We start from the raw sequence: 15,989 nt of genomic DNA on the forward strand, positions 1-15,989 counted from the left end.
ACCCCAGTTCAGCCTCTTTCCTCAGGAGGTGTAAAAGGAGCGGTAAGGCCAGCAGGCCATCAACACTCAGCTGCAGAGGAAAGCTCCAGCTCACATCACCACTGTTGGCCAGTTACAGTAAAAAAAAAAACAGACAGGCCAGTTGGGAAACAAATGAATTATCAGAAAAAATGTTAGACTGTTTCATTCACACCAAATTAAAGCAAACTCAGGCCTGAACACCTACAAAATGCACAGGACTGTTGCGTTTAGGGATGAGTCTTGGTCCAATCTACCTTTGTCCAGTCTAGTCTAGCCCAGCCCAGCCCAATGAAATACAGGCCAGCCCAGATCAAGCTCCTCTTCCCTGTTATCCTGGCCTCAGTGGCCATGGTTCTGATGCTAGAGTGGTTCAAAGAACCGCGATTAAGAGAACAAATATGGACCACATAAAACAAACGATCAGTGTATTTGTACAAAAAGACCTTTAAAAAGGTAGGTCTTGCAATGATGGAAAACACAAACCTAGGTATACAGAATTCATTTTTATCAGGTACATTTTTAAACTATATTAAAATTCAACCCAACATCTCCCAAGAATTCATGCATTTCACTGGGGACGGCAGAACAGGTCCCGACCTGGAAATTCAATTTCTGAAGACTGGAAGTGAAATACAATGATCACAGTGCTTTATCTGAAGAGGGGAGCTCATGCTTTTGTTCTTCTGTGTTGTTCTGTTCAGTGTTGTGCTCCCATAACCCACATCACTCACAATCAAAAAGAGCGAACTGCCGAGATACATTTTCAAATGGGTGGAGAAATGGAAAATTGCAAATGCTGCACAAAGCTGCCTGCAATTTCTTTACAAAATGCTCTGGCCCAATTATATTCTCATGACCGCATGAAGTCTTTGCTCAGGTCAGATCAAGACACTGGGCATGCAGTCACCTGCAGAGGTCAGTGTTGGAACACAAGTGTTGCACATTTACGGAGACCCATTTTAATTGCAATGTAGCCTTAAATTTGACCTTCTCACAATCCCCCCATAGAGGCTGCACTGAACTCTTAAGAGGGCTTCAATACTTTGGATTTCCAATGGGGATACATTATCTCTTTTGTGTGCTGGTGTTTGAAAACCCCTTAGTTCCTGCAGCCGGCACACTATTTGGTCTGACTCTTTTCCTTCTTCTCCTGATCTTTGCGTTTCTGCCTGTTCAGGTGCTTGAAGTGCAGCCTCTTGGGGTTGAGCCCGTAGGCCCTGAGTCTCTGCCTGGAGAACTCTCGGCTGCCCACTTTCACCTTCAAGGACCTCCGTATTAGGCGTCCTCCTGGCTGCCTGCGTTTCTTGGTCCCGTCCTTTCCCTTGACTCTTCCCGGGAGCCCATTCTGCTTCTCTCCCTCGCTGTCAACCTCTCTCCTTCTTTTCTTTGGAGTGGAGAATCCCTGTTCCTCCTCTGGTTCTGTGGAAGCTAGAGTCTTGTTGGTGCTGTGCGACTCAGCCCCCTCTAGGCTGGGCCCCGCCTTGTCTTCCTCTTCCTCCTCTCCTTCCCTACCCTTCTGTTTCCTCAGTCGATCCCTCCTCTTCTTTCCCATTTTCGTCTTCCCCTCTGTCTGCACGCGTAGTGCTTCTTCCTCACTGCAGTGAGAAAAAATAAAGAAAAAAAGAGAGAAGCAAAAGGGGTGAGAATTTGTGGTGTCTGTGGCTCATGAGAAAGGCTCTGGCTAGCAACCTCCAAGATTTAAAAGGACCCGCCTGGTCCGTCTGGCCCCTCTGCGAGAGGAACTCCCAAGAAGAATCGCCGAGTGTGAAACACCACGCCCGTGAAAAATGCAGGGGAAGTTAGGCAATACACAAGAACCAGCAGGCACTAACTAAGGGTGTAGGCTGAGCTCCTAAACCCCTAATGTCCTGTTTTCCCAGCCTGCAGACACACAGCACTGTCTCGCTCCTGCTGGCTTCACAAACACAAGCATTGTCATCAACTCCACGCCCAGACAATGCACAAACGGAGGCAGGGTGGCCTAACCCAGGGCCTGAAAACACCCACAATGTCTTCTTTTAAGATGTTGGTGTGCAGAGGCGGTGAGCTTTGGGAGGGCCAAGCTTAATAACTGTAAATATTGAGGTGTTTGCCTTACAGTAAGTCTTAAAGGACATTCCAAACTTTCACAGCCCACAAATACAGAAAAACCCATCATCTCAGAGGCCCTGTGTTCAGTCTTGAAACTACCATTGCTCATTTCCCAAATATTATTAACAAATGAAAAAGTGTGTATAAAAGAAAAACTACACAAACAAAAATAGCACAATAAACTACTTAAATACTGATTATAAATACTGATTTTGTACACTACCTATATAAATAAATGGGGTAGATAATAAACACAGGCTAAATCTCTCAAATACCAAACCTCTGCTTGTTAGTATTCATAATAAAGTGCATATGAGTCTCGTCACCACAGAAAGAGGTTTGGCATTCCAAACTGTAACAGTTCCTGAAGTTCACACTGAAATACCTCATGGCGATTCAACACTTCTGTATCTACCAGATGCTCAAGACTTGTTTCCCTTGCAGGAGAGACATTCTGAGTAGCGGATTAGAAGTCTGATTTCCGATCTGACATTTTCGTATTCTTGCAGCTAATGTACATGACTCTTCATTTCATTTTTCAGTAAATCCAATGAAAAGTACACAAGGACAAAAGGAGGTCACATGCTATAGGGTACCGTGTCCTAATGCTGGCATCTGCAAAACTAAAAATTAATGAAGACCAAAGACTGCGCTACATTTTTAAGTGGCCATTCTTATTTTCAATAGTACCTAAGGGGCCTTTTAAATAGGCTTAATTAAACAGATTAATTTAAATACTACCCTAAGAGGCATTTCAGTAATGGTACGCTGGTCTTTCTGGTCCCTATGCAAACACCAGCTTAACACAACAGTTCCGCGCAGAGAGGGTACTCACTCAATAGTTAGGGATTTGAGGACCTGCTTCTTCTTCCCTATATTCTGGGCCTTTATCTTGTAGTTCTTCACATCGCCCAGCTCCTCCTTCTCCGACCTGTGATGGGCAACAACTAGACATGAAGTATCTCACACCAAAACAGTCACCTTCAGTGCACAGAGTGACTTTCTACTTTCTAAGGAGATTATATACATACAATACAAATAGCTATGAAATGCAAAAGTGAAAAACAAAAGCAGTAAGGCATAAAAATCCAACAATTTTTAAAGAGAAATGCAGTCTCAATGTTTCAGACTGGTTACCAAATGACAAATTTCAACTCAAGCAGAAAATTGTGAACTTTGTGAAAGTACTGCAAGTCACCATGTTGTCGCAAACTCACATTTGAGCTCCCATGAATTGCAATGTAATGCTGCCCTTCCTGCTCACTAGTCTCTGTAATGACTGATGTATTACGATGTATGAGTGAACAAATATAAGTTGAGCACCAGACATTTCACTCCAGAAATGTTCCAAAGTGATCTGCATGCAGAGTTAACAAGTACTATTTTTCGGCAAAACATAAATCTAAAACATTTCTATTAGATTAAAGGAGATGTAGTCACAAGGCTGCTTGTTTACAATGTAAAAGGGCTGCAATACGTCACCAGAAGTTTTGTTGCCTTGTTCTGAATTGCAGAACATGATGCTGCACATACCTGGGAATTTAATTTATTTTGTGGTGTGAATTTGAGGTTTTACAAGTTACTGTGTACATTTTACTTTTATTGTGGTTTGAAATGCACTCGTCAATGCTAATTCTTTGTAACACTAAAATATGAGAACAGCCTTGCAGTTCCCCTTTAAATAAAAACACAAGTAGCAAACCACAGAGTAAACAGGTGTATGTTACACCCAGCAAAATGTATTCGGCTCTGTCTAGACACCAAGCCACAGACAAGGACACTGGGATGGTTTCAGTTTTGGAAACTCCTGAGGGCGAGGGCTGTCTCGAAAAGGACTGCACTGAAACGTCTCTCGGCGCTCCTGTGTGGCTCACCTGTACATGCAGGTCTTCTTCAAGGAGCACCAGCGGTTCAGCTCCTTCTCGTCCGCAGCCAAGATCTGCACACAGAAACAACGACACTGGGTCAAACTGCCCTATCCAGCATGCGCCACGTCAGGGCTGCCAAAGGTCATTGGCTCTTGACATCACTGAAGCTCTTTCCGTGAACATTTCTTTTAATTTACTCAACAGCATTCCAGCTGTGACATCTGAGCAGTTAGTGCTCCTATACTGACCTCAAGTGTTCAAGAAGTCTACAGGCCAAATGCAGTGTTATTCAGATCAGTGGTGCTTATTACAAGAACAAGGGAGCTCTGGAGATGTTCAGAGCGGTTCTTCATCATGATACCCACAGTGCAGACTCCGAAAAGAAAAACAATTCGTGTCCGGATGATGCCCACTGTGCAGGCTCAAAGAGGAGATTAAACTGATCAAGCCCTGATGATGCCCACTGTACTGACTCAGAGAGGAGATTAAACTGATTGTGCCCTGATGATGCCCACTGTGGAGGCTCGGAGAGGAGATTAAACTGATTGTGCCTGATGATGCCCACTGTGGAGGCTCAGAGAGAAGATTACAGTGATCATGCCCTGGTCAGTGCAGTTCCCCAGGAGGGGATTAGCAATACCAGGTCAGACTATACTTCAGCTCATCACCGCCAAGCATGGGGGAACACGCACAGTGAGCAGGGGATTTTCAGGGAGCTACTTCTACGACCCTTAGGATCAGGTTCCAGTTTGAGCTGCCCCCCCCCAGCAGTGGCCATACTGCTGTCTCCCTGGCCGAGTGAGACTCACCTCCTCCATGGACAGCCCGAAGTCATTGGGCACCACCTGCCTGTAGCGGAACCGGCAGGGCAGGTCGTCGATGATGTCCTCGAAGTCCAGGCGGTAGTACTCATCCAGGTACTCCTCGAAAGTCTTCTCCGCTGAAAGATCGGCGCAGGATGCCACACTCAACAGTATGGTCAGGGGGGCCCTAACCATGCAACAACAAGCTGCCCCACCCCCGCCCCTCCCTCATCTCCCCAGTCAAAAGCTCTGCAGCGCCCGGCTTTACAAAACCAGAGCAGGCAGCCTGTGGAGACCCAGAGGAGGGTGCAGCGGGTTAATTAAAAACTACCCTGCATCTCCAGTTTCTTTCCTTGTTCTTTCTCAGCTCGATTGCCTGCAAGGTCAACCCGCTGAGCAATGTCTTCATCCTCTTTCAACGGGACGATGAGAGAAGGCATCAGTGCACAGGCCTTTTGCTCCAGCCACCTGCCCACCTTGGGGCGCTCATCGCAGCATGGAAGGACGAGCAGGTGCTTGGGCCTAGTATTCAACACTGACGTCCTGCTAAAACGGCTTCTGTCTCGCCTTAACCCCGTTCAGAATGTCAGATTATTTGTCTAACACCATGATCGCCACCAGAGGTTTCTTCTGCCTTATGATGCTTTCACTGGCTGGCTGGGTCATCACAGGCGAGATGATTCTTAAAAGCTTGGCACATCAGTGCAGTGTCATTCAAGAACAGAAGAAAGGTTACCAACGAGGGGAGCCATTGGGCCCATCTGGCGCATTTGATAGTCAGTAGTCAATTTATCCAAGCGCTTGTTCCATATTTCTTTTTTGCTTACTTTGAGAAAACGTACAGGGCCCAGCTTCATGAGAATCATGTGCTTGCCAGTCCTAGCCAGGAGACAAGTGGCAATACTCACTGGGGTCAAACACCGGCTTGTCCTTTGTGATGACCTCGGCGAAGTGAGACTTGCGGCGTCTCTTCCCCATCTGCGGCACATCCTCCTTCGTCATCTTCTTCTTCAGCTTCTCCTTCTTCTTCTTTTTCTTGGAGGAAGTGGGCTGCTGGCTCGGGTCATAGTCAGCATCCATCTGCAGTGAAAGGGGTCAAGGGTCAAATGTCAAAGGTCAGATCACCTCAGGTTTAGCCTCCCCCATGGGCCTGGACTGCAAAAGCGCTGCATCATTCGTAGGTGACTAACAACTCTTCCTGAAGTCCTGGCTGAAGGCCAGGAAACACAGAGGGAGTTTAGAATTCAGGATAATAATTAATACAAATGAAGTCAACAGGAACTCTGTGTGGAATTAAAACCTCAGCTCTTCACTTGCTGCCACTATAGTGCATGACTTTCAATGTATTAAGTAATTAATTGGACTGTTCATTGCTTTTCTGTGTCTCTTTAAAGTCACCAGCTGCTTAATACCTAAGGAATAAGTCAGGCTGGTTGAATTAAAGGTTGGCTGGTTCAGTGATCTGTGTGGAGTTTGAATGTTCTCCCTGTGTATGTGTGGGTTTTCACCAGGTACTCCAATTTCCTCCAATAGTCCTAAGATACACTAGTAGGTTAACTGACTTCTGTAAAATTGGCTCTGGTGTGAGTGCGTGCCTGTCTGTGTCTGTGGGTGCCCTGTGATGGACTGGCGTTCCCTCCATGGTACCCTGCCTTGCGTTTGTTGCTTGCTGGGATTTAACCTGGCTCCCTAGCGACCCTGAATTGGATAAAGTGGTTAGAAAATGGATGGATGGTTCAGTGATGTTTGATATTTATACAGGTCTGATGTGCTTGGCTGCCCCTGACATCCCTCTTTACAGGTGAAGTTCTAAAACCCATCACTTCTCATTTCTGCTCAGAAAAGACCCAGCTGGAGCAATCTGCAATGGATCCTTGTCTCCTCATAGATCACCATTAAGAAAAAGCTGACACAAGTCATAAACTATTTCTTTATAAATTAGGTCCACTTTGGCTATGCAACAGCACAGCCCAGACTCGCTTAAACAGGTCAAAATAAATCACTGCTTCCTGTGTTAGTGGTCAGTCTGGGAGCTGTCTACTTAAAAACTCCATAAAGTGCCTTGGCAGTGTCACCTTGGGTCTCCTGTGGTGTCCACACACTTCTACATACACTCCCTGCCTCAAGCCCTTCACTCTAACTGTGACTCTGGCTGGAAAGCTGAACCAGAGTGAGTGAGCAGAGCTCAGCACCGAAATACTCCTGGAGTGATTGTTTCCACAGGACAGATCTCACGCCGTAACAAGGGAAGTGGGATCTTACGATGAAGTTGGGGTCTTCACAGTAAGGCTCCAAGCTCTCGTACTCTTCCTCCTGCTCCGGTGCCTCCTCTGCCTCGCCGGGCCCAGTCCAGGTGTCCCAGTTCCACTCCCCTGGCAGAGACGGACAAAGAGAGGGGCAGGTTACAGCCTCTCATCCACACCAACCCACCCGTCACAAAGCAGAATGACTGAAATTCCCTTCCCATCAACTCCAATGCAATTGTCTCCTTAATTACTTAATTGTCAATTAGCAGAATCAATTTTACAGTTAAGGCTTAGGATACATTAAAATACACGATACTAATGAAAAGATGCCCATCTGTTGGAGAACACTTTGCTACCTTAAAAGGATTCCCAGCTTCCTGCAAGCAAGACATGAAATACCATTTACTATTTCTTACGTCCATCTTTTGTTTTCAAACCTTACTTTTCAAAACTGCTATTACTAATTACATTCACATCCAGTTTGATTTCTATGTAGTGTCACTGGATAGGAACATTCATCTGGTTCCTAAACTGTAATTTTCTGCCCTGTTGATTAAAACTCAAGGCTGTGAGCTACAGTAAGTGAAGCAAAGCCCTGTCTGGGCTGCCATCTCTTGGCAGAGATGCGACTTAAGACCCCAGTTACAGACGAGGAACACAGCAATGCAACATGGGATAGCGGAAACAAATGGAGACACTGCGACAGAGGTGATGGGTTGTGGGGTACTTTGTTTCTTAAAATGCCTTCATACTGAGAGGAGCAGATTCACTGAAGAACCTAGATGCCCCTTAAAAGGTAGAAGGAAACAAAAAAAATGAACCTACCATCCAGTTCCTCTTCCTCATCGAACTGGGGCTTCTCTGCCTCCCCTTCCTCATAGTAATCATCTCCGAAGACCCGCTGAGAAACAGGAAGAGGAGAGAGAAAGGAAGAGAGAAGAAAGGCAGAACAGAAAGAGTGCGTGAGGAGGGCTGGGGATTTCAGTCAACTGGAGGCGCAACAGCAAGAGAGCAAAACAAGGAACACTCACAGAAATGTGCTCCAGTCTAGGAAATGTTATGATAACATCAGACATACTTTGACTTCATGGATGAACCTCAAAAGATGTTGAACAGCAACACCAGAATTCCAACCTCATCAGGGCTAAGCATCTTGAACAACATGACACCCTGATGTGGCTGTAACTTCTGTTAACACATCTACCTCTAGTGTAAAACTCTAACAGGATCTTCTTGGAATGAACAACAGGACCCTGGAAACACAGTGTCCTTGAAAGTACCGTACAGTCGACAGCCTCCCTCAACGTCGCCCCACCTGCATGAGCTGGTCGTGATGCTGGGGGTCGAAGTCCCCCTCCAGGTCGCCCTGGCTGAAGGCTAGGCTGGAGTTGCCGGTCAGTTCCTGCAGCTGACGCAGCTTCTCCATGATCTCCTTCCTCTTCAGGTTTTTCAGCTGCTTCAATTCCTCCTGCTTCTGCTCCTTTTCCTGTGAGAGAGAGAGAAAAAGACACGCAGGGAGAGTGAGAGAGAGAGACAGAGGTGCTGTCTGGAGCAAAACTGCCCAACCAACCAAGCTGTTGAAGACACTGAGATTCTTGGATGTCATTAGTTATTATCAAGGCCATGTGAGGAAACTGGGCCCAACAGCATCATCCTGTTTTTTTCTCCTTTCCTTAGAAAAAGGAGACACAGAGGCAGGGAGTGAGGAGACAGGGAGGCGCGGAGGCAGGGAGTGAGTGGTCCTCACCTTCTTCTTTCTGTCCTTGACCTCCTCCCTCTTGCGCTTCCTCCTGTCATCTTTGGTCCTGACCGAGGTGGCGATGGTGCGAGGGTACGTCTTGATCTGAGGGGAGAGACATTCCGATCTGTTTTAAGACTGAAAGCTTCCATTTAGGGCCGCCTGAGCCCCGCTGCAGTACAATCACATGCAAAAAAAAGAAAAAGTGCCGGCACTCCTCTACACAAAGGGTGGGGGGGGGTCTGGAACAAACTGCTCGGTGGCGGCAACAGTTCGGCTCACCTGCAGGCCATCGGGCTCCTCAAAGCGGAAGTTGTACTTCCTCTCAAAGTCCTCCTGCCGGACCAGAAAGGACTCTCCCTCCTCCTCTGAGTCCTCGATCTCCTCCTGTACGATCTCGTCGTAGGTCGGGATCCTACACAAATGGGCAGGCAGACAGGTCATACCCAGCAAAACACAACATTTAAAACAGAAACAGTTTTTAATGCGACCAGATGAATGTAACTGAAAACTCAGATACACAGCTTGTGAAATATGTACACAAAAACTTCCCCTTACCTGTAACAGGTATAACACCCAACCTCAAAACAAAGTGCACCCAAAGAAACCAGTTCTGCTCTTCCTCACTAGATAATAATAAGCACCTGACACTATATGCAGAATATATCCAATAATGATTGACACTTCATGCACATCAGTCACTGTAAAATATGAGAGAATCGATTTGCCTGCCTCACACATCAATTTGAAGTACTCTTTGTCACAGGGCTATAGCAGGTGGCTACAGTGAGCACTGAATCTATCACAGCCAACACTCTTCATGATGGAGGCTTTCCTCTGCCTTTACTTTGCACTGGGTCAGGGGGTTCAGGCAGTGCAGTCAGAGCTGGGTCAGTGGATTAGGGGGTTCAGGCAGTGCAGTCAGAGCCGGGTCAGGGGGTTCAGGCAGTGCAGTCAGAGCCGGGTCAGGGGGTTCAGGCAGTGCAGACAGAGCTGTACCACATACCTCTCTTCCTCCTCTTCACCCAGGTAACCCTTGTTGAGGATATAATCCCTGAGGAAGCGCTCCTTCTCATCCAGCTGGGGGTCGTTCCAGTAATCCCGCAGGTACTTCTGTCTCACACACACAGACACAGTGAGACAGAAACCAACGCTACCGTGAACACCCCATGCTGGTACTCAGAAACCAAGGCGACTGCTCATGTAAATCCAGAAAAAACACTGAAGATACTGAAAATAAATGCACTCACCATGTCCTGGACCCCACCAGCCTCCTCCAGCTCCGCCTGCCCCTTCAGCCACTCCACGTAATCAGACTCCTCCTTGTCCTGTGGAAGACCAGCACAGACAGGACCTCAGTCTCAGCCTTTCCTGGGTGTGAAAACACTGGCCAGAGGTCAGAGGTCAGGTCACATAGAGGGGAAAGATTACTGAATACAGGCCTTACTCTCTTATCCATCTCAGGAAATACAGCTTCAATAGGAATTTTGTTAAGCAAGTAACATAAATTAAACTGCAGAGAACTTGCACTCTGTAGCTGCTGTGGTGTGGCTGCTCCAAGGTGTTGTAAAACCTTCAGGTTTGGGGTCAGTGTGCTAGGTAGTGATCACTCAAGGAGAACCCTGGGGGTAAAACCCAGTCAAGCTGCCCCTGCAGTAGCTGCAGTGAATAAACCTGAAGATTGTCTATATCTGGTCCCGGGAGTGATTTTCCCTGAGACGAACCCTTCTCCTCTCCAGGCCAGTCTTAACTGAACTCGATCACTGACTTCAATTATTTACAGGTGGGACCTTTACAAACTGGTGACCCATGAATTGAAGCGAACTGATCCTCTCCAGGATTGAAGCTCATTAGAGCTGGATTAAATCGGTGTAGCTACGTAGCCCTCTACTGGCCAAGGACTGAATTACCTTCTCCTCCTGGGTTTTTACTCTCCGAGTCAACAGTTCTGCGCCCTCGCTGCTGCCATCGTCATCGCTGTCCTCCACGAACTTCCGGAAACTGTGCACGCCAGGAGGACAAGAGGGAGGGAGCGGGGGGGGGACATTATTGCATTTCTCATATCCACCTATCCAAAGGTCCAGATATTTCAGTAAGGAGTTATTAATGGGTGACTGCTTCAAAACTTGGAAGAAGAGCTAGCATCGGCTTGCAGCACTGCTTCAAGAGCAAAGAAAGATCAGTCACATTGACATGGGGCTATCAACAACCCTGCAGAAGCAATTTCTGAGGCTAGACAACCCTCTAAGTCTCGCTACACTGCTTTGGACAGCAGCACCTGCTAAGAGACTGATGATAATAATAACATTCTACTCAAGCAGTAACTCTAAAATACGATACACGAGACATCTTCATTCTATTTCATGGTCGAGCCTTGTTCTTTCCTCCCTAACTTTTAATCGTCTGCAATGAACTTTGAACTTTAGCGGCAGGATCAATAAGAGGATAAACGGAGTGGCCCACTCGTGCACAGCCAGACCCTACCTGTCTCTCAGCTGCTTCTGCTCCTGGATGTAGCTGGGGCAGGCGGCTCTCTGGAATGACAACACACACACGGGTGTCAGGCTGCTGCTGCGCGAGGAGAAGAGACACCAGCAGGGGGCATCGCAGCCGGGCCCAGGCTGAATGGCTGATGCTCCATTTACCTTTCAGGCCCAGCTTGAAGGCACCGAATCCCCCCAACAGCGCTCCATAGTGGCTCAACCAGTCAAGACGGAGGCTCGGACCTCAAGTCGAGCTCTATTGGCCCTGAGGTCACAACTCTGAGTTTGGGATCGCGCGGGGATTCATGGCTGGCAGACCCGAGCAAACACGACTTTTCGGACTGACCAGGCGCCTGCAGGCGATGTCAGCGAGAGACGCGCCACACCGCTCCCCCAGTCAGGCGCCACGGGGTTCCCAGGGCGCAAGGATGGGCGTGTCGGGGACTGGTCCTCGATCTCCCCAGGCAGCCCAGAAAGCTGGGACTTGAACAAGTGGCGCTTCTAAACCAGGTGCGATTACTTCAAACACCTGCTGCCGGTATAAAGAACATCTCCAGGCCCCGGGGGGCCAGGAATTCTCCTTGGCCTGACAGCGCAGGGAGTGCCGGCCCTTTTAAAACATCTCAGAGTGGCTCTCTCAAAGCTGCTAGCGTGGTTTCCCACACTGGAGTCACGGCCTGACTGTGCTTCTCCCTGTGTTTCTCACCGAGTTCTACTGCGCCTCATCTCCCAGCCTCTTCATGCGTTCAGCAGGGCTGCCCCATGCTCTGCTCTCACCGTGGTGTACCCCATAATGTATCTCCACCATGCACCCCCTCACCTCCTTCCTCCTCTTCATCTCCTCATCATCGCTCTCCTCCTCCTCGTCTTCATATTTGCTGCAGTGCAGACAGACAGAGACACAGTCGGCTTCCAATCCTGACACCCCCACACACTCACTGTGCGTTTTTCATTCATTCATCCATCCATGTTCTAACCACTTCTTCTAATAGAGGGTCACAACGAATCCTGGCAAGCAAAAGGTGCAAGGCAGGATACACCCTGGACAGGACGCCAGTCCATCACAGGGCACACAGACACACACACCCTGGACAGGACGCCAGTCCATCACAGGGCACACAGACACACACACCCTGGACAGGACGCCAGTCCATCACAGGGCACACAGACACACACACCCTGGACAGGACGCCAGTCCATCACAGGGCACACAGACACACACACCCTGGACAGGACGCCAGTCCATCACAGGGCACACAGACACACACCCTGGAGAGGAAACCCAGGGCCCCAGTGCTATGAGACAGCAGTGCTTACCACTGATTCTTTTCCTGATGCTTTTCACACAGCTAATGATAAGAAAATGTGATCAAAATTCTTCTGCATTCACAGAAAGGCACTCGCAGAATTACACTGAGAAGCACACACCCACACCAGGGCCCATTTTCCTGAAGGAAATTAATCTAGCAGCATGTCTTTTGACTGTGAGAGGAAAAACAAAGGACCCAGAGGAAACCCACATGAACACAGGGAGGACATACAAACTCTGTGGCACCCCAGGTCTGGAAGTGAACCCAGGACCCCAGTGCTGTGGGCATACTGCCCTCATGGTGCTTTTTAATACACAACAACAAAACTTCAGACCATAAAGAGATTCCACAGCCAGCAAGTGTATCACCTTGAACTCACAGCTGGCAGCCCACTGAAGCTCAGCAGGTATGAGCCTGGTCAGTACCTGGATGGGAGACCTCCTGGGAAAAACTAAGCTTGTTGCTGGAAGAGGACTTAGTGGGACCAGTGGAGCACTCACCCTGCGGTCTGTGTGTGTTCTAATGCCCCCGTATAGTGATGGAGACATTATACGGTTAAAAAAGGCACTGCTCTTCGGATGAGATAAAAAAACCAAGGTTATTAAAAACGTTAGCCAAATTTCCCCCTGGCCTTTACCAATCATGGCCTCCTAATAATCGCCATCTCTGAACTGGCATCATCACTCTGTTCTCCTCCCCACTGAGTGTGAGCGTACTGGGGCACTATGGCTGCCGTCACATCATCCAGTTGGGGCTGCAGATTGGTGGTGGTGGAGGGGATCCCCATTACCTATATAGAGTTTTGAGTAGAGGGTCCAGAAAAGCACTATACAAGTATGAGGATTATTATTATTCACACTGAGCTATTGTAAATATGCTCTCTCTTCCTTTTTGCAAGATGCGAAAATAAATCATGTTAACCAATGAATTAAAGTGTTTGTGTAAGTTTTTTGCCTTTTCTTTTAACAGAGTCTCTCACCCCCCCCTCTCCAGAATGACTTTCCGCTCGTAGTCTTTCAGGTACATGGGCTTCTCGGTCTTCTTTGAGCTCCTCGCCTTCTCCTCACTGGCTGAGTCCGACTCTGGAGGGGAAGGAACAGGATGAGAGAGTCGCTACTGAGGCAATTCAGTTACACTAACTCACTAGCTGGGGGTTGCCGACGGGCTAATTCGGCACACACAGCAACCAAATATACAGCCTGGAACAAGCTCCTCAGCCATGTTGTTAAATCCTATACGACACAGCTGGATGAGATCCTCCAGTCAGGACAGGAGGCACTTCTTTGCACAAAGGGTGGTGGGAGTGTGGAACAGGCTGCCCAGCCATGTTGTTGAATCCTATACCAGACACAGCTGGATGAGATCCTTCAGTCAGGACAGGAGGCACTTCTTTACACAAAGGGTAGTGGAAGTCTGGAACAAGCCGCCCGGCCATGTTGTTAAAGCCAGTTGGATGAGATGCTAGGATCACTACCAAACGGACTGGATGGACCACATGGGCTCCTTTCTCCTGTCATCTTTCTGACATTCTCACACGCACCTCTGTCGGAGTAGAAGCTGGCATCTTTCTGGTAGACCCTGGGGTCCTTCTTCTTGAGCAGGGACAGCGTTCTGTAGAAGTCTTTCTCCAGCCTGGGGTCCAGCTCCTAAACCCCACACACAAATTTAACCTCAATTTAGATCAGGACTGATACATAGTAACATTTCAGGTCATTTACAGCTATTTAAATCATGCATGTATTTGTATAAATCACTAATTTGTAGATCAATATTTAATTGTGATATTCATTTTCATTTGTCTCACAATTTAAATACGTTTGTGACAAACTCCATTAACAAAAACGTTTTATAAAATGACTGCAGTTACAAGCTTACCCGGGGTAAAATACCAAATCGCGTTAACAAAACGAAAAACACGTTATCATCAGTATTGTATCCTATTACTCTGATACAGGCATTATAATAATTTTGGAAAAGTTATCATTAGGAGAATTAGAAGTCAACAGCTGTGGCAGAACGTCTCCCAAAATTCAACGGCGTCTGAAGTAGTTTGAAACATGAAGATCTTAATGAAAAAAAATGTATTTTTTTATAAAGAATCATTTCAATTTCTTAATAGACAGCTTTGAGCTGATGCGAACACCCAAATCATTTCCGTGGTGGTATCCAGTTCAGTATCCCCTGGAAATCTGTACCCCCCCTCCCGAAATGCGCATGCGGCCCACAGAAACGTCCAGGATCCTTCAACAATACTGGCAGCACCTGTGTGCATGCTTGTGCCTTCTGTTAATTACGATCTGGGTGATAAAGGAGCCCGTTGTCTGTGAGCGTCTATACCGGTTTCATGGTGAATTGTGAATTTAACGCATTAGCTAGTAATGTGAACAAATTAGATAAGATAGATACTTTATTGATCCCGTGAGGGAAATTGCAGTGCAACAGCAGCTTAACACAGACAACACCGCCACAGTGTCACGAATGATACAATAATAATAATAGTACAATACATACAATACAATCAGTACAGTGAGGGGTGCACTAAAATAGTTACTCAGAGTCCGGACACACAAAGAACAAACTAGAACAGAACAGTACGCAGAAAAGCGCCCACGTGAAAGAATGCTTAAGCCATCTTTACACAAGACGGGGGAACCCGAACGAAATCGCACAAAGGCTCTGTAGACACAGATAAAAGCCGCGGTCCGACACTGACCACATCGCTGTCGTCCGATGCCGAGTCCGAGGAGCCGGACTGGCTGTCCTCGCCTTGATTGCCATAGCGATCCTTCACTGCAATGAGAAAACAAAGCGCATAAAAACGCGTTTTATCACAGTATTCAGATAGTCGCTCTACAAATTCTGGCACTGTTCGACGTGCAATTTGTATTAAATGTGGTGGAAATAGTTCCATTACAAAGAGAAAAATGAAAACATCGCTCTGTACACTTAAAACTGTGATTAGCCCATTGTGTAGTAAATTAAAACAAAAGCCTATTTTAAAAGATCACATAAAATGATTTTTAATCGCATACTCTCTCCCAGAATACTAGATTTAGCAGCACAGTGTCTATAATGTCATGCTACTTAAAACTACTAAAATACGAAATACTCACGTCTCTGCAACTCCTCCTTCTGTCTGTATTTCTCGTACTTCTCTGCGAATTTCTTGTTGATCTTAAGTTCGATTTTGTCCGACATATCATCTATCCTTTAATTTTCACTGCTAGCCCAACATAAAAAATTAAAGAATGAACGGAGATTAATTTATTTTTAAAATATTTTCCAAAGGGGAAGAGATTTCTCTCACATGGGAAACCGTGACCACGTGGGCGCAAGACTCGAGGTCAGAGTGCAAAGTGTAAAGGACGATCAACAACCAATCAGAAAGAATCCGCTGGCGTCATGTTTTTAAAGCAACAGTGCGACAAT

At 47.0% G+C, this 15,989-nt stretch overlaps 1 protein-coding gene and 1 non-coding gene across 2 annotated transcripts; both read right to left on the minus strand.

Moving 5' to 3' along the window:
- Window positions 1-431: 431 nt before the first annotated feature.
- Window positions 432-15,904, minus strand: kri1 (KRI1 homolog). Its single transcript, XM_088603526.1, has 19 exons — window positions 15,674-15,904; window positions 15,274-15,350; window positions 14,101-14,206; window positions 13,540-13,642; window positions 12,071-12,128; window positions 11,252-11,301; window positions 10,678-10,768; window positions 10,018-10,095; window positions 9,774-9,880; window positions 9,050-9,182; window positions 8,777-8,872; window positions 8,345-8,515; window positions 7,855-7,930; window positions 7,046-7,155; window positions 5,692-5,863; window positions 4,790-4,920; window positions 3,987-4,051; window positions 2,948-3,043; window positions 432-1,616 (listed from the first exon to the last, which is right to left on the minus strand). Exons 1-19 carry the CDS (start codon window positions 15,756-15,758, stop codon window positions 1,142-1,144), a joined length of 2,280 nt encoding a protein of 759 aa, XP_088459652.1. The 5' UTR covers window positions 15,759-15,904; the 3' UTR covers window positions 432-1,141.
- LOC148650084 (Z30 small nucleolar RNA) lies at window positions 4,551-4,652 on the minus strand. The gene has a single exon (XR_015926253.1). It is a non-coding gene; the product is annotated as a Z30 small nucleolar RNA (small nucleolar RNA).
- Window positions 15,905-15,989: the final 85 nt, after the last annotated feature.

This window comes from Lepisosteus platostomus, chromosome 13 (assembly GCF_059453375.1).
Source record: "Lepisosteus platostomus isolate fLepPlt1 chromosome 13, fLepPlt1.hap1, whole genome shotgun sequence".
NCBI classification, from domain to species: Eukaryota; Metazoa; Chordata; class Actinopteri; order Semionotiformes; family Lepisosteidae; genus Lepisosteus; species Lepisosteus platostomus.